Genomic DNA, 18988 nt, shown 5'->3' with positions numbered 1-18988 from the left:
AGGGACGGGGGAGCCTGGTGGGCTGCCGTCTCAACTGAAGCGACTTAGCAGCAGCAGCAGTAGGGGTATCACATTGTTTCAATTTGCAGAAACGTAATGACGTATTATATTGAATACCTTTGTATATGCTTATTTGCCATCTGTATCTTTTCTGCAGTGATGTGTCTGTACTTCTTCACCGTTTATTCTAATGAGATTTCTGAGAAGAAATTCGGTAAGGATGTTTCTGCATGGAACTACTGTAATGCTCCTTTGTTAGCTTTTATTTGGGATCAATTTTCTCCAAACCTAAAATTTCATCCCCATTTTATAAAACTAAAAACAAAATGGGCTCAAGTATTGGATTCCTCACCAGTAACCTAGCTGGTTACTATTTTTAGAGTCCACGAATTGATATTGTTAATCACATTATCATTTTTAGAATCACTTTGAATCCCTTTTTAAAGTTGCAGATGATGTTTATATATATTTTTTAATGAATAAGTAATGGTTCCATACATGCCGCTGCTGCTGTTGCTTCAGTCGTGTCCGACTCTGTGCGACCCCATACACGGCAGCCCACCAGGCTCCCCCGTCCCTGGGATTCTCCAGGCAAGAACATTGGAGTGGGTTGCCATTTCCTTCTCCAGTTCATGAAAGTGAAAAGTGAAAGTGACGTCGCTCAGTCGTGTCCGACTCTTCGCGACCCCATGGACTGCAGCCTACCAGGCTCCTCCGTCCATGGGATTTGCCAGGCAAGAGTACTAGAGTGCATTGCCATTGCTTCCAATTTGTTAAGTGTAAGAAAACAGAAGCCATTGTACCCAACTGCACTGACTAAAATCACATTTTACTTTCAAAAGTACTTTTCAGTTGCTTTCCTTCCAATCATAGCACATACATTTCACCTTTGTAATATAGAAAGCTTTAGCTTTTAGGTCACGGGTTTTTTTTTTTTTTTTTTTTAAGAAAACAAGTAAAACCCATGAAAAGCTTCCAACTTCTGAACTTTACTCTAAGGTTTTATTTTCACAAACTAGATGAAGAACATGCACTTTTTAAACAACAACAACAAAAATAGAAACAGACATTTTAATACAAATTATTCCAAGTAAGAAAATGCATTTAAGAAAATAATCATGGATGATAAAACACATCAGTTCAGTTCAGTTCAGTCGTTCAGTCGTGTCCGACTCTTTGCGACCCCATGGACCGCAGCACGCTAAGCTTCCCTGTCCGTCACCAACTCCCAGAGTCCACCCATTGAGTCAGTGATGCCATCCAACCATCTCATCCTCTGTCGTCCCCTTCTCCTCCTGCCCTCAATGTTTCCCAGCATCAGAGTCTTTTCCAATGAGTCAGCTCTTGGCATCAGGTGGTCAAAGTACTAGAGTTTCAGCTTCAAAATCAGTCCTTCCAGTGAACACTTAGCACTGATCTTCAGAATGGACTAGTTGGGTCTCCTTGTAGTCCAAGGGACTCTCAAGAGTCTTTTCCAACACCACAGTTCAAACCCATCAATTCTTCGGTGCTCAGCTTTATTTATAGTCCAACTCTCACATCCATACATCACTACTGGAAAAACCATTGCCTTGACTAGACAGAACTTTGTTGACAAAGTAATGTCTCTGCTTTTAATATGCTGCCTAAGTTGGTCATAACTTTCCTTCCAAGGTGTAAGCATCTTTGAACATATCAGGGTTCTTCTTATGGATAAATTTGAATATCTCAAAATGCAATGATATTTGACATCAATGAAAGAAAAAATAGATAAGTTGGACTTCATCAAAATTTTAAAGAACAGTAAATCAGAACACTATCCAGAGAGTGAAAAGATGACCCATAGGATGGCCCCAAATACTTGCAAACTGTGTATTCAGTATGATTCTGGATACTAGAAAATATAGACAGGAGTATATGTTCAGAATACCTATAACAACAAAAAGACACACAATTCAATTTTTAAAAATGAATGAAGGCTTTGAATAGACCTTTCTCCAAAGAAGATCTACAAATGTCCACCAAGCATATGAAAAGATGCTCGATGGCATTAGCCATCGGGGAAATGAAAATTAAAACCACAATGAGATATCATTTCACAACCAATAAAATAGATATAATCATCCAAATGGAAATTCATGAGCATCAGTGAGGATGTGAAGAAAATACAACGCTTATACATTGTTGGTAGGAATTTTAAATGGTACAGCAACTGTGGAGAACAGTTTAACAGCCCCCCAATAAATTAAACATAGAATTACACTATAGCCCAGCAATTCCACTGCTGTCTGTACCTGAAGAATTCAAAACAGGTGTCCAAACAAAATCTTGTACACAAATGTTCGTAACAGTTCTACTCATACTGGCCAAAAGGCACAAACAGCCCAAATGTTTACCAACAGATGAATGGATAAGCAAAACGCCACACAGTGGGATGCTGCTCAGCTGTAAAAAGGAGTGAAATATAGATGCACGCTATAACATAGACGAACACTATCCTCAACAACTTCCTAAGTGAAAGAAACCAGACACGAAAGACCACGTATTATGTGATTCCGTTTATAGAAAATGTCCACAATAGACAAATCCATGGAGATAGAAGTGGATTAGCAGTTGCCAGGGGCTGTGGGAGCGGTGAATGGGAGCAGCCGCTTAATGGGTTTGGGCTTCCCATGGGGTGATGAGAAAGTTCTAGAGAGGATGGTGGTGATGGCTGCACAACATTGCCAACATACTTAAACACCCCTGAACCGTACACATTAAACTGGTGATGATGTAAATGTTATGTGATGCTATGCTTTACCACAGTAAAAAGGGCAATTGCTGCAAAAGCATCATTTAAGTTTGTTTCATTAGTCAATCTTATGGCAGAAACTAGTGCTTCCACTGTGTAAGAATAGAACTTTTCGGAGTTTTAAGCCTCTTTCCATGGGACAGTTGTAACATTTCAAATGTTTCTTACCTTCATCCCATGTTCTAAAAGGGTATATTATTTGTCACAGTGGTTTGAAAAGTATGTCTACTTTTCACAGTTAATTTGGCCTCCACAGGTGTGTGTTAAATCTTGGAGATCAAGATGTGTGATTTGTTCAGTAGCTCAGTCTTGTCCGACTCTTATGACTCCATGGACTGCAGCATGACAGGCTTTTCTGTCCTCACTATCGCCCAGAGTTTGCTCAAACTCACACCCATTGAGTTAACAATGCCATCCAACCATCTCATCCTTTGTCATCCCCTTCTCCTCCTGCCTTCAATCTTTCCCAGCAATACGGTCTTTTCCAGTGAATCAGTTGTTCACCTCAGGTGGCCAAAGTACCGGACTTTCAGCTTCAGCATCAGTCCTTCCAATGAATATTCAGGACTGATTTCCTTTAGGATTGACTGGTTTGATCTTGTTTCCCAACAGACTCTTATGAGTCTTCTCCAGCACCACTATTCAAAAGCGTCAATTCTTCAACACACAGCCTTCTTTATGGTCCAGTTCTCACATCCATACATGACTACTAGAAAAACCATAGCTTTGACTATACATACCTTTCTTGACAAAGTGATGTCTCTGCTTTCTAATACGATGTCTAGGTTTGTCATAGCTTTTCCTCCAAGGAGCAAGCCTCTTTTAATTTCATGGCTACAGTCATCATCCCCAATGATTTTGAAGCCCAAGAAAATAAAGTCTGTCACTGTTTCCATTTTTTCCCCATCTATTTGCCATGAAGTGATGGGACTGGGTGCCATGATCTCAGTGCTGTTGGACACAAATAACAAACGGTGGAGAGGGTGTGGAGGAAAGGTAATCCTCGTGTACTGTTGGTAAGAATGCAAATCGATGCAGCCACTGTGGAGAGCACTGTCTGGGCTTATCACCAGACAAAACTTTAATTCAAAAAGATATGTATAGAACAGTCTTTTGGACTCTGTGGGAGAGGGAGAGAGTGGGATGATTTGGGAGAATGGCACTGAAACATGTATACTATCATATAAGGAACGAATTGCCAGTCTAGGTTCGATGCAGGGTGCAGGATGCTTGGGGCTGGTGCACTGGGATGGCCCGGAGGGATGGTGTAGGGGGGAGGTGGGAGGGGGTTCAGGATTGGGCACACGTGTACACCCATGGCAGATTCACGTTGATGTGTGGCAAAACCAATACAATATTGTAAACTAAAAAATAATATTAATTAATTAATTAATTTTTAAAAAAAAAACACGAAAAGATACATGAACCCCAACAGCAGCCCTGTTCACAAAAGCCAAGACACGGAAGCTACCCTAATGTCCATCGATGGCTGAATGGATGAAGAAGTGGTGCATATATACAGTGGAATACTACCAGCCATAAAAAAATGAAAGAATGCCACTTTCAGCAACATGGATAGACCTAGAGATTATCATACTAAGTGAAGTCAGAGATAGAAAGACAAATATCACATAATACCACTTACATGTGGAATCTAAAAGAAGATGATACAAATGAGCTTATTTACAAAACAGAAACAGGCTCAGACAGAGAGAACAAACTTATGACTGCCGGGGGGAGAGGGTTGCGGGAAGGGTGGAGTGAATATTTGGGATTAGCAGATGCAAACTGTTATATAGAGAATGGATAAACAAGGTCCTAGTTCATAAGCACAGAGAGTTATATTGACTATCCTAAGATAAACCATAATGAAAAAGAATATTTTAAAAATAACATATGGTTCTATATAACTGAATCACTTTGCTGTACAGCAGAAATAAATCAACTATAAATTAACTATACTTCTTTTAAAAAAATGAAAAAAAAACCCACTGTTGGAGACATATTTATGGGTCTTCCTAAATTTTATAGTTTTGGACTTTATTTCCCAGTGTGCAATAAACTATCTTTCATTTTACCAATAAAGCTGATGATTAAGCTATCGAAATACCTGCATCTAACACTCTTGGATTCATGGGTATCTTAGATTTATATTGATTTTCAAAACTATCTTTGCTTATTATATATTTTTTCCTTACAAATGAATCAGTTATCATGATCATTTCCCATATAATCTTGACCCAACTTAGGTTCTTGTTAACACTTTTTTAATTCTATGCTCATGCTCAGCCGCTCAGTCGTGTCTGACTCTTTGCAACCCCATGGACTGTAGCCCATCAGGCTCCTCTGTCCATGGGATTTTCCAGGCAAGAATACTGGAGTGGGTTGCCATTTCCAACTCCATTTTAATTCTATGAAGTGAGTCAAATGAGGCCTCTTAACTAAAAATTTTTACAGGTATTTAGATTAACTGGTAATATTATGTATTACTAATAAATACCACTGTAATACAGTTAAAGAATGTAGAAAATTATCTAGAAGAAAGTATAAGTCACTCAAAAACTTCTCACCCACATGTAATGTTAACATTTTAGTAAAAAGCCATGTAGAAATATACACGAAATACCTTTGGAATGCTTAAACTTATGATTTGCCCATTCTTATTGAGTGAGCTTCTTTCTCTTTTTTTATTAATTTGTAACAGTACTTTGGCCACCTCATTTGAGAGTTGACTCATTGGAAAAGACCCTGATGCTGGGAAACATTGAAGACAGGAAGCGAAGGGGACAACACAGGATGAGATGGTTGGATGGCATCACTGACTCAAAGGACATGAGTTTGAGCAAGCTCCAGTAGTTGGTGATGGAAAGGGAAGCCAGGCATCCTGCAGTCCATGGAGTCGCAAAGAGTCGGACATGACTGAGCGACTGAACTGACTGATACAGAGACCTTTTTCCATACTCATTGCAAATACGATCTCAAAATATCATTTGGATTTAAATAGTGGTCTCCTCGTCATTTTTCTTCCTTTCTTAAGAAATATTATCACAAAAATTTCAAATATATATGAAAATAATCATACAATGAATCCCTATATATATATTACCCTCATCAACAATTATCAAAGATATTACCAACCTGGTTCTATTCCTCAACTGCTTTTATTTATTTATAATTGTTGTTTTACTGGAATATTTTAAAGCATGGCTCATCTTACCCATAAATACACCAGTGCTAAGTCACGTCAGTTGTGTCCGACTCTGTGCGACCCCACACACGGCAGCCCACCAGGCTCCCCCGTCCCTGGGATTCTCCAGGCAAGAACACTGGAGTGGATTGCCATTTCCTTCTCCAATGTATGAAAGTGAAAAGTGAAAGTGAAGTCGCTCAGTCGTATCCAACTCTTCGAGACCCCATGGACTGCAGCCCACCAGGCTCCTCCATCCATGGGATTTTCCAGGCAAGAGTACTGGAGTGGGGTGCCACTGCCTTCTCCTGATAAGGACATTTTGGCACATAACTATAAGCCATTTTCCCAATGTGAAATCATTTTGGATGATACATCTCCAATTCAAAATACCACCCCAGGTCATTTTCCTTAGCCTGTTTTGCCTATTTCCCTGGAGACCATCTCATCTATTTACTTTGCGTGCTTTCTTGCACATTTCTATCATTCTTATCAGACTCTCCTTTCCTACAGAGAATCTTTGCTCCACTCAGATGTTCTCTGCACATTCATCACAGTCTCTTTCCTGAGCATCAAATGACTGTTGGTCTTTGAACCTACAGGGAGCTGTAGTTCTGATCTTCATGGTCTCTCTTCAGTTTCTGCTCAATATTTCTAGGTGTAGCGAGAGCATGAGCTGAGATCTCAGGGTCTCCCTGCTAATTTTCCACGTTGTAGGCATTTACACAGGCATTTGGGGGAAGTTATGGGTTTTCCCCAAAGCATTTCCTACTCACTAACTGCCTAACTCTCAGTAGAGTGCAGAATTCCCCCAGATCAATGCACTGACTTTAGTTTGATGTTAACTCATCTTCCTTAAACCTCCCCCTTGCTTATGCGGGAGGAAGCCTTTTCCTGAGAGTTCTGTCTTTACCAGGCACCACTCTCCTTTTACTCAGAAGGACTTTCCCAGGAAAATCCTGGTGTAAGCAAGAAACACCCAGCCTCTCTGAGAAGGCACTGCACAGATCAAAGGCCAGGGGTTCTTTCTCTCCAGCACACATCTGTCCTAACAATGTTTCAGGTAGGAGAGCTGTCCGCTTCTCCACTCCTGCTCAAACGGTCCTGAAGTCACGCCATCCAGGCTTGGCTGAAGGAGCTCAAGCTGTGTAGGTTGGCAGGTGATGGAGAGAGTGGTTGTGTTTGTGGATGTTTCCGGCTGTAATAAGTTCTGACTGCTTTCAGCAGTGCTCGCCCTCAATGTCCAGGACCTTCTGGGAAAGCACTGCAAGACAGGGGTGGGGGACAGACTTAGAGATCAGGGGCCCAGAACCCACAGAGTCATTCTCCTAGGTTCTTCTCAGGCCCGTGCAAGCCGACGGGAAAACTCTCCCAAACCTAAACAGTCATGGAGGATCATTAAGGGAGACTGAGGATACCATCTTGTCAACCATTCCAATCTCCTGAATGAAGGAACCAGAACTTAGGAAGCTGACCTGAATGACTTGCTTGAGGCTGGAGAGAGAATCATGGCCAGAGCCAGGTCTCCTGACTCTTATGAGCAACACTCTCCACCTACCCAACCAAACCTCCCTGTCCCTGGCTGGTGACACTCTTCACCCACCCAACCAAACCTCCCCATCCCTGGCTGGTGACACTCTCCACCTACCCAACCTACACCAAAGCTCAGAAGATCAGCGATGCTTCTCAAGTATCTCTTCTTGTCCTGAGCCTAAAATCACCTTGACAGGGTTGACCACCATGGCCAAGCTAATTCCAAGGGACTTCAGAGATAACTTGTTCCATCTGGGGTTCCATCAACTGCAATTGTAGAAGTCTCTCATCATGGACATCAGGAAAATGGCATCAGATACGGGTCTGTTTGATGAGATAAGGTCTACTGAAACAAAAGAAAATGGTGTGCATAGGATAAGAAGAAAAACACTTCAGGGGGAATCAATGACTAACCCTGGTGTGCTCGGGAGGCCCCAATCCAACACTTTAATTTCATCCTACCCTTGACCTGCCTTAGCTCTTAAAGTCCTCAGTCTTTTGTCTGTGAAAAGGCAACAGTATTGGGTCTTTAAGAGAAGAAATAAATATTAAGTGGTTCTCCAGGTTTTCTGCAGCTACGTCTCATATTTGACAGTCTCACACTCACCGACTTGACAGTCCGCTTCCACTAATCCATATGCATATAAGGTGTATATTACCCCCACGTCTACGAGATTCTCACTTAGCCAACGACATCTGTCTGTGAACTGTCATGAAATGCTAGAATGATTCTTTTTCTTTTGTGGTGTCAATTCCTTTTTCTGTCATTATGAACCTTGTTAAATACCCTCTTTCCTCCCCTTATGAAAGGCATGAACTGAGTGCTAAGTTTCAAACGTACCCCCTTAGCACACCCAGATGGGGAGAAAAAAAAGCACATCTAGCTATCTGCTTAATCAAACATCTACTTTTCCTCCATCAGCGGGGAGGAGGCCCTTTTGTACATTTAACAAATTCAAGCAATTTAGCAACTGGGTTAAAGCCTATGTTAAGTACTTCAACAACATGGGGAATAAAGACACTGGTCTTCTGTCTTAGAATTGGTTAATGGAAGACGTGAAGTCTCAAAGCACGCGCAACCGTGAGTTCTTACCGAGCTGCCTAATGCACTGCTGGGAAAACCTTGCGAAGGTTTCCATCACGGTGGGGGGAGGTGGGTTGACAGTTTTTGCCTTTGCTGTCAGTTCCACTGTGGGAGGCTCCTAAATGTATTACATCTAGGAAGTAATTCTGGTGCAAGCCTATCCTGGAGGAAGCTAGGCATGTAGTACACTCTCCCAAATATATTGTCGGTTATCACTCCAAGGCTGTGGGGCTGAGCTTTGGTAACTCTATAAGCGGTGACCATGGGTGTGTCTCTGTCTAACTTGATCAAGGGGACAGACCTCCCTGGTGGTCCAGTAGTTAAGACTCTGAGCTTCCCCTGTAGGGAGCACAGGGTCGATCCCCGATCAGGGAGCTAAGACCCCAAATACTGCGGTCAAAAAATTAAATCTAAAAAAAAAGTTGCCAACTTGATCAAGAGGAAGCAGAGCAAGAAATAAATCCCATCAGCCTTTCTATGTCAACCAGCTTTCCAAGCCTTAGATGAAAAAATATATTGAGAGAGTAAAATGGTATCATCATAGTGGGCAGCAGTGTTTTCCATTGGTGTGCATATCTCCACAAGGTACAATTTCTTCCAAGCCTTCAAAGGCTCAATACCACCTGTTAGAAGATCAGATGTCAAATGTCACTTTCAGATCATCTAGAAGGAATTTTGTCTCTTTTTGCAATCTCCTCATTTGGGGAGGCTGCTTCACCTCAGTTTCCTCGTCCACAAGGTAAGAATGATAACGTGGTCCAGCTTTCTGGGAAGGAGAAGGAAGATGGATGGGAGCTTTTTGCTGACTAGCTGATAAACCATGCAGACATCAATCGCTGCGCATTGCCCATTGCTTCACTGCTGCCGTAGGCGCCCATAGCTGGCACCGAAGCCAACGGGTGCTCCAGGAGCCTGCAAGAAATACTCGCTGGAGAGCCGAGCATAGCATATCCTGGTGGCGATGACTGAAGTGCTGCTGTAGCGGAGGGGCAGATTTAAGTGTATGATTATCGACCGCCAGGCTTGGACCTGCTCTAAGAATGCTGCTCCATCAGGCTCTCCAGCTCAAAGGACATCAATCATTGAGTGCAACACTGGAATCCAAAGGGCCAGAGGCTGCGCTTGGAAGTGAACAAAGGACTGCGCACAGCCCAGAGGAGTAAGGAGCAAGGTTGACCTCACTCTTGCTTCACAAATCATCTGATAATAAAGGAATTAAACCAACACCCAGTTCCTATTGATCTATCATAGTGATTGCATGACGATAAACGTGCCTCTGCACTCCACGCCGGAGCCAATGGGGCCAGATCTCTCAGCTGTATCCTCAGCTTAGTCACCCAGCTTGTCATCTTTCAATGACTGCGGACTATGTCTCCAACTCCCATCAAGCATCTTACAAACACACAAAATCCCCCATCTCAATTTGTGCCAACAAGTATTAGCAGTGGATTTTGCTACATTATCTGTCAATCAATCAATACAACATTATCCCTTCTCATAACATGCAGGGACACTTACTACAACGTACTGGAAACACGCTGCTTGGCAGAGAATGTTTATGAGATATAATCATAGAAAATAAAGGGATATTGTAATGAGAAACCAACCCTTCAGTTTAATTGCAAAAGACTGTTTAAGCTAAAGGAAATTGTGTATTTGAGCTCTGAAGTGGAAATAAAGTTACCAGTTTCTGAGATGCATATCATAGAAAATGAGTTCTTTTTCTTCATTAGGAAACCATAACTGCAAGTAATAAGAATATTGCAAATAAATACTAAAAGAATACATATCCATCGGTCTGTGAGTAGCTATGGAATATGTTATATCTTTAAACAATTCTTAAATCACCGACTTAGATAAATACTGACTCCTGTCCCTGTATTCTGATCCTATACAAATAAAAGATCATCACCCCACACAACACAACTCGAATAGGATTAGGAAAAGTTCATTATGAATCTGGAGTTGCATTTTTAAATTATTCTTTGTCTCCTTTTTGGAAAATAGCTTAAATAAACAGAATAATATATGCATAAGGAGAGTGTGAAATAAAACGTCAAATTCTCTATAGGCCCGAGAAGGAAAGCAAGGCAGAACCTTCTGTGCTGCAGTCATCACCGCTGAGGAAGCACTGGAACGAGTGAAGATGAAACCTTACGACGTGTATGAGCTCGGTGCCCCAGATGGACTGATGAACAAAGAGAAGGCAGATTCTCCGAGGTCTACGGCCAAAGAAAAGTAGTTTCTATGCAGACTGGAAAACAAAGTTGACAACTCTTTGCTGTTTGATTTAAATAAAATTGTTTTTCCTGAGTTAGAGAAGTCAGATAAAGCCTTCAAAAGTTGTACTCATAAATGGAAACAGTGGTTAGCTGTTCTGGTCACTGTTCAGGCACTGGAGGAACAAAGGGGGAAATCTCCGTCTTCCTAGAGAGTGAACAAGAGGTGCTGAAGGACAGGGAAGCCCGGTGTGCTGCGGTCCATGGGGTCGCAAAGAGTCGGACACGACTTAGCGACTGAACAAGAAAACAAGGTAAGTGTTAACTTTACAACATGTCACAGATGATAAGGACTGTAGGAAAAAAACGTAAAGCAGAGCAGGAGATGTTTGGGCGGGGTGGGGGGAGTGTTGCTATACCTTATAGAGGGTAGAAGTGACAGTCTCTGAGCCGAGACGACATCAGAGCAAAGATCTGAAGGTAGGAAGGCAGGCAGGCAAGTACCCAGAGAAAGCACACATCCTCAGGACTTCCTTCCTCAGAGTCGGCACACTGACCAGCCAAGAAGTGCACAGTCTGACCTCGGAGTTTCTCAGGCTCTCCTCAAGTGCTGTTAGGGACAACGACAGAAACAGAGTGACTGGGAGGGACCACAGCTTGCAGATGGAAGGTGACAGTAGTTTGGACCTGTGTGGTTGCCATGGAGATGAGAGGGGGTTGGATTCTGGATGCCTGTCAGAGTCAGAGCTGGCAGGAGGGCCTGGTAGATGGGATGGGAAGAGAAAGACACATGTAAGATGCCTTCAAGACTTTTTGGCCCCAGCAGTTTTCAGTTGCTATTACATAAGATGAAGCAGGTTTGAGGGGAAAGATCAGGGATTTGGTGTGAGAACATGGTAAACGTGAGAAGCCAATTAGACCAAGCCAATTTGTGCATCCAAGGAAGATGCACAAATTCTGATTTCAGAGGAAGATGTGAGCCTCAGATGTTAAGATACACATTACATTGAAAACTATGTCCAGGGCCTTGTCTGAGGAACTCTGGCATTTCAGTAAGGAGACTGAGAAGCTGTTGACATAGTAAAAAAAAAAAAAAAAACCTGGCAGACATGGCCTCATGAACTTCTACCTCCTGATGTCATCAGGGTCAAAAGAAACGTTTATGGGCATTTTTGGTAAACTTTAAAACTCTAGATCAGCGCTCACTTACTATTCCTGGAATCAGCCTCACTTTGCACCAATCACTTTGAATTACTTCTTCCCAGATCTTCTCAGATAAAGAAACAATCAATTTGCAACTTGGTCAAGGTGAGTCCCAGCTACTAATCTGCCAACCTCTCTGGGCACTGGGCCTTCTTTCTCACCTGTTTTTTCTGCTGGTTATCACCTTCAAAGAAACCTCATGGACCCCTCCAATCAGAGGAAAGGGAGCAGGGGGGACTATCACAAATACTTAGGATTAAAGACTTAGATCCAGGCTCTTAATCTTTAGGTTAACTCCATGATGCAGGATTGGCTGTCTGTTGTAGATACAAATGAGAATATGATGCTTAGAGTGGTAACGTAATTCAACCAAGATCCCACTGTGGCCTTACATGGGCCTGGGAGAGATACCAAGACTTTCAGGATGGTTTCTGCTGTAGTGTCCCAAAGCTTAATCCCCTCTCCAAAACCAACCCACTTCCTCTACAGACTGTTTAGGAAAGATTTATGACTTTTTAACACTGAAAAGGGAAAGTTGCTATACAATACAGAAATAACTGGATTCCTGAGAGTCCCTTGGACAGCAAAAAGATCAGATCAGTCAATCTTAAAGAAAATCAATCCTGAATACTCACTGGAAGGACTGATGCTAAAGCTGAAGATCTTTGGTCATCTGATGTGAACAGCCGACTCACTGGAAAAGTCCCTGATGCTGGGAAAGATAGGCAGAAGGAAAAGAGGGTGTCAGAGCATGAGGTGGCTGGGTGGCATTACTGATGCAATGAACAGGAACTTGGGCAAGCTCCAGGAGATGGCAAGGGACAGAGAAGCCTGGAGCGCTGCAGTCCACGGGGTCGCAAAGAGTCGGATACAACTGGGTGACTGAACAACAACACATTCGATGTCTATGCACTTAACAGCTTGGAAAGCCCATTCACAAAATTTCGTCTTTTCTGGATATGTTGATCTGATCCCTTTATCAAGACTGGTGCTGCAAAGCACCATGGGTAGACCTAGAGATGATGTTGCTAAGTGAAGTGAGTCAGACAAAGACCAATATCACATGATGTCATTAAATGTAGAATCTAAAATGATAGTACAAATGAACTTGTTTACAAAACAGAAACAGATTCACAGACGTAGGAAACCACAGTTACCAAACGGGAAAGCTTTCAGAGGAGGGATAAGTTAGGAGGCTGGGATTAACATATTCAAACCACTAAATACAAAATAGGTAACAGATACAGCACAGAGAACTCTAGTCAACATTCAGTGATCACTGTATGAAAAAAAAGAATAGATACATACATGTGTGTGTGTGTGTGTATGCATAATTGAATCACTTTGCTGTATACCTGGAACTAGCACAATATTGTACATCAACTATACTCCAGAGTAAAATACAACTTAAAAAAAAAATAAGACTCGTGCTGCCAAGATTGGTTATTTGGTCTTACTGTTGTTGTTCAGTTGCTAAGTCACGTCAGACTCTTTGCAACCCCGTGAACTCCAGCACGCCAGGCTTCACTGTCCTTCACGATCTCCTGGAGCTTGCTCAAACTCATGTCCATTGAGTCAGTCATGCCATCCAGCCATCTCATCCTCTGTTGCCCCCTTCTCCTCCTGCCCTCAATGTTTCCCAGCATCAGAGTCTTAGAGGAAATAAAACACTGAAAGTTAGCTGGAAAGAAACACTTCCCACCAATGGGAGGAGGATGTCTTAAAGGACCTTAATGAATCCTGGGAGGGATCTTAGTTCTTTGCTGGGAAACGGGGCATAAATAGGGGAATGGGGCGACAGGTGCATAGTTGAGGGAGGTGACCAAGATTTGTATTCCAGCCCAAGAACTTAGAAACTGAATACTTCAGAAGTATCAAACACTGATTCAGGGTTAAGTATCCACCCAAGGATGCCTAGAAAGCTCTAAATCATTGAGACCACAGATGTTACTCATTAAGCTATGACTGTTGGTGGTATTGGTGCATTCCCACTTTACAGAAGAGGAAACTGAGGCATGGGGAAGCCTAGGAGTTTGCCAAACTCCCAAACTCAAGTAGTTTGGCTCCAGAATCTGATCATGAATCTTCAACCCCAGGCAAGCCACTCTGTCTGAACTTGAGTGTCTGCACTGCATTGTTAGATGGGAAACAATGTTCTAGTCTTGTCCTCTGCAGAGTTAGGCTCCACAGGGCTGTTATTTGAATATGACTATTCGTCTTTGGCCACTGAGTGCAAGGAGTCGACTCCCTGGAAAAGACCCTGATGCTGGGAAAGATTGAGGGTAAAAGGAGAAGACGGAGCAGAGGATGAGATGGTTGGATGGCATCACCGACTCACTGGACATGAGTTTGAGCAAGCTCCAGGAGATAGTGAAGGACAGGGGAGCAGTCCCTGGGGTCACGAAGAGTCAGACATGACTTAGCGATTGAACAACCACATATCAGTTTTTGGCTAATAGTCTTTTTTGAGAAAGCTCTTCGGAAGCCCCCACAGGGAGAGAAGCTCAGCATTTCCTCCACCAGCTCAAGTACCACTGAGCAGCTTCACCCTCTGTGTGGCCGCAGGCTTTGCGTTTGAATTTACCACCACACGGTTCACATTGAAATCCAATTGTTTCTGCTTGTCTGGATTAGCAGCAGGAGGCCCTTTAGGGATAAGATCACATCTAATGTTTTATTGGGACTCCCTGTCTCTCAAATTTTGTCACCCACAATGGTAGACACTTGATAGATACATGCTCTTTGAATAAATGAATAAACGCATCCCAACAGAAGGTGTCACACCTCCAGAAGCAGAGCTTCAATCCTACTACTAGACAACCCACAGTCAGGTGGGGTGGGGGGGGGATGTGCAACATTCAGCCCTCTGGTTTTCTTTATTCTGGTCTGTTCTGGTCACATCAGTATCTACTTTTACTTATACAGAACATTCACACGAAACATTTTTTTAAAACCTTTTCGCCAGGACGTTTTTGAGTGAATCTATCATCTCCAAATCATTACATCAGATCCAATTTGTTTCCAGTTGCTTCTAACCAAACAATATTGATAGAAAGTCACTGTTTTTGATAACCTACGCATTTTCTTCTTACAATACCAAAGGGAATAAAGTGAAAGAAATATCACAAAGCGAGGAGGATTTGGTTGTCACTTAGTTCATGTCCCTGATTCAAAACTCAGAGTCAGAGTTGTGAATGATCAGCAGAACTACTGAACTTCTCAGGTTTCAAAGCCAGCAGTCAAGGAGTCTCCCTTCCCAGGGGGCACTAGCGGTAAAGACCTCACCTGCCAACGCAGGAGACATAAGAGATGCGGGTTCGATCCCTGGGTCAGGAAGATCTCCTGAAGGAGGGCCTGGCAACGCACTCCAGTGTTCTTGCCTGGAGAATCCCATGGACAGAGGGGCCTGGTGAGCTACAGGCAATAGGGTTGCACAGAGTTGGACACGATGAAGCAACTGAGCATGCATGGAGCCTCGGGAGAGGACACAGTGCACCCTGAGGGGCCTCCTTCTGGGTCCCTGCCCGCTGGACAGTCTTGGCTCTGCACGAGCTCCCCGCCCTGCCCCATTTCTGCATTCTGGTTCTTCACTTCCAGAAATAAAGTGGGAACCAGCAGTTAGTGATTAGAAAGAGCCAGACTCAAGGAGTGAGCCCTAAGAAAAAGGATTGAGAAACTTGGCCCAGGCTGGAAACTTCTGGCTTTCAAAAATGGAAGAAGCAGAAGCTGGAGGTGATTAAAAAAAACTTAGGAAAAGAAACCAAAGCAGCACGGCCCTTATTGCAGAAGTTTTATCCAAGTCCTTGGTCTTTTTCCTCAAGTCCATGATCCTTTTCAGGCAAAACCATGTGTTCTATATGAGTTTTATGTTACAGAAAGACATAGAATTTCAGGTTTTACTTTTAACAAAAAAATCTTTTCTTGTTATTTAACAATATACTTACTGCTACTCAACTGCTGGAGGAAAAAGGATGCTCATTTCATTGCTATTTAACAGATTTTTCTTAAAGAAAAAATGCCATCATTATAATAACTACTTACATACATCATTTAATTTAATTTCACTATATTCTGGCACCATCATTGGAAAAGTAGGTACGCTCCACAGATGACAAACTGAAACTCAGCGAGGTTAAGAATTTGTCAAGACTCACATAGCTAGTGTGAAACAAAACTACTAATGATATCTTATCACCTCCCCTATCCTTCTCCTCCATGAAACTTACTGTCCTTTAAAATGCCATCGAGGCTCTGCCAGAACAGAAGTGCTTGACTCCATTATTATAGTAAATTCTGAATAAGTAGACTTTGATTAATTCTATAGGTGCTTTTTATTCTTTTGATAAGATTATCTCGTAAGAAAAAAATGGTAATTTGACAATTATTGTCTGAATGAAGGAAGCTATTTTTTAAGACTCTAACATTATGGAAACAGCTACATATATGCATTCCTAAAGACACAAAATGAATTGAGACCTATAAATTTTTAAAGGATCACACCTGTTTCAGTTTCCACTGGTATATTTTCTCCTCCAGTGTGCTTTTATTTCAAAAATTATCATTTTTAAATTTTACTTTCTACTGAATGATTCTTTAAATTCTATGGTGCTTTGCAATTTTCAAAAGTTTCATACACATGGTTGCATATAATACTATAATAACCTTTTTTTAAAATCCCCTACCCCAATAGAGACCCTCTAATATGCTTTTATCATTATCTATATCAGTTTTAACTTCTGCCAGAAGGGTTCTCCCTGGCCCCATGGAGTCTATCCACAGACCCAGATTATATACTGGGTTCCTTCTGGTCCACCTCTTTTGAGTGGTACGCAAGACAGGTCAACAATAGTAGGGTTAATAATAAATATTATTCACTACTCATAGAGTCCTCCTCTACCTAGGCGTATGACAAGAGCCTCCATATAGAGTGAGGTTTATCCACCAACAATTCCAGGAAGTAGCGTATATGATTACCATCAATGTGTAGATGGGGAAACTGAGGCTCAGAGAGGTTAAGGACCTGGGCCAAGATCACACGGTCAAACCATCTGGGCTCCTAGCCTCATGCTCCATTGCTTTAGGATGTGCTTTGCATTGGTCAGATGAGGGTGAGCCTGCCAGTCCTTGACATACAGTCCTGGGCACCGCAGCACACTTTTAAAGAGATGGGCCTGGGAGCCAGGACTAAGGGTGCCACACTCATTCAAGACCTGGAGCCAAGTGGGCCCTTCACTGCATTCAGCTGTCTCCTTTGGGGCCCCGCAGCATTCATTGTCTCATTTAATCTTGACAAGGACTCTTTAGGATAAAGTAGATTTCTCTTGCACATGAAAAAGACTACAATCACAGAGTTTCAATAACTTGGCAGAAGGCATACAGGTAAGGGAAGGACTAGGAATTAAGTCAATGAACCTTTAAAGCCCACCCGCCCTGGGCTTTAAGCAAGGAGTTAACTGGCTCTGTTCAGCACAGGGGAATTTCAGGAGGAGCTGAGCAGTGTTCTTGCTGAAGTGGTTGAGGAAGAGATCGGTAGAACTTTGTAGCTCCAAGACTTCATCCAGGAATGGCAGAAGCCAAGGTGGTCCACAGGGCCCCTAGCGCTGCCACCAGCAGCCTCCTTATATGCCCCTCAGCCTTCCCTGGCCTCACTCAGCTGCACATTCCCTTTGACCCACTTGGAAGGCCTGCCCGGCCCCTTTCTTGAGGCCACAGCGCCCTTTCTCCCTCTTCCCACGGGAAGACCCGGTGTGTCTCTCCGGCTAGGGATGCTCCAGCATTTATCCTTTGTGTCCCTGCAAGTCTTGAAGGACCGAGACCCTGGCCCTTACAACTCAGTTCCTAAGGTGGCACCTGGTGGGGGGAGGTGGCACTCAGGATGAACCTGTTGGATTCACGACTCTTCCTCTTCTACTCAAACACTCTCGCCAGGCTCCTGTCGCGGGGGTGGGGGCTGACTAATCAGAATGATGGATTCTTCGCGGAGGGCGAAGAGGTGAGCCTCAGAGCTGCCATTCTTGTTTGAACTGATACACAGCGCCTCACACTCCTACTTCGGGGCTCTCGGAGGGAGCGGCTGAGGCTCAGAGACACCAGGAAGGGGATTACAGGTCTCCCTTTCGTGCCCCCTACACCGCCGCCGCGCTTTCCCACTCGCGTGTGCACACAGGCCAAGACTGAAGGCGCGATCCTAACTTCTGCCTCCAGCGGGTGGGAGGGAAGAGAGACGAGAGGTATTCCATTGGTTGCCTGGGAAAATGAATCGCACCTTCCCCTCACTTGCGAAGGATCAACTTTTCCCACCCCCTCGGGTGGGCACTCATAAGCTGGGGTCGCAGCCAGAACCAGGGAGCCAAGTGGGCCCAGTTGGAGGGACGTGAAGCCGGGCGGGCGGTGGAAAAGTGCATCACTGGGGTCTGAGTCCCGGGGTAGGGCGAGCACGCTGGTGCCCCGACGCAAGGCTGCCGATCCCCGGGAGGACGCCCCAGATTCGGCCGTCCCCCACACGCCGTCCGCGCCGGGCCCCCAGGGGTTAAGCGCGGCCCTGCGGCGCGGTGGCGGACCCTCTGGCTGTGCCTGGCAGCGGCGGGATGAGGAAGCACGGCGGCGCGGGGAGGCCCGGGGCGCGCAGCGCGCGGGGCGGCGGCGGCGCGCCCAGCGGGCCCAGTGCCGGCGAGCGGGATGCAGCGGGCGGCGGCGCGCGCAGGTACGGGCCGTGCCTGCCGCTTCCCTGGTCTGCTGTGTTGGGGCCGGCCAGGGTCCAGCGCCGCGCGGCGCCAAAGTTTGCTCACGCTGCCCCGGAGTTGCGCTCGGGACGGCGCCGCGCGAGCGGGCGACGGGCGGCTGGGGCGGCGCGCCCCGACCGGAATCCCTCTCCAAGTCCGGCCCGGAGTCCCGCAGCGTGCCGGGTTCCGCGTCCAGTCCCGCTCCCCGTCTCAGCCCCTCTCCTAGTCCTGCTCGCGCCGCGCCCCGGGCCCCGCTCCTCGCTTCTG

The 18988-nt window shown here is 44.3% G+C and overlaps 1 protein-coding gene and 1 long non-coding RNA gene across 3 annotated transcripts in view; one reads left to right on the top strand and one right to left on the bottom strand.

Moving 5' to 3' along the window:
- Positions 1-1057: 1057 nt before the first annotated feature.
- LOC132659657 (uncharacterized) lies at positions 1058-18633 on the bottom strand. The gene is made up of 3 exons (XR_009600316.1): positions 16974-18633; positions 7609-12711; positions 1058-7224 (listed from the first exon to the last, which is right to left on the bottom strand). It is a non-coding gene; the product is annotated as an uncharacterized LOC132659657 (long non-coding RNA).
- A 19-nt stretch (positions 18634-18652) lies between these two features.
- IKZF1 (IKAROS family zinc finger 1) overlaps positions 18653-18988 on the top strand; it is a 117671-nt gene continuing 117335 nt past the window's right edge. For both annotated transcript variants that reach the window (XM_060414421.1, XM_042248341.2), the window contains exon 1: positions 18653-18702. In XM_060414421.1, the coding sequence (XP_060270404.1) occupies positions 18678-18702 (25 nt within the window). In that variant the 5' untranslated portion in view covers positions 18653-18677. The remainder of the gene's footprint in view (positions 18703-18988) is intronic.

Source organism: Ovis aries, chromosome 4 (genome assembly GCF_016772045.2).
Source record: "Ovis aries strain OAR_USU_Benz2616 breed Rambouillet chromosome 4, ARS-UI_Ramb_v3.0, whole genome shotgun sequence".
Classification (NCBI taxonomy): Eukaryota; Metazoa; Chordata; class Mammalia; order Artiodactyla; family Bovidae; genus Ovis; species Ovis aries.
Note: the sequence above shows the minus strand (reverse complement) of the source record. Positions and strands in the feature narration are given on the sequence as shown.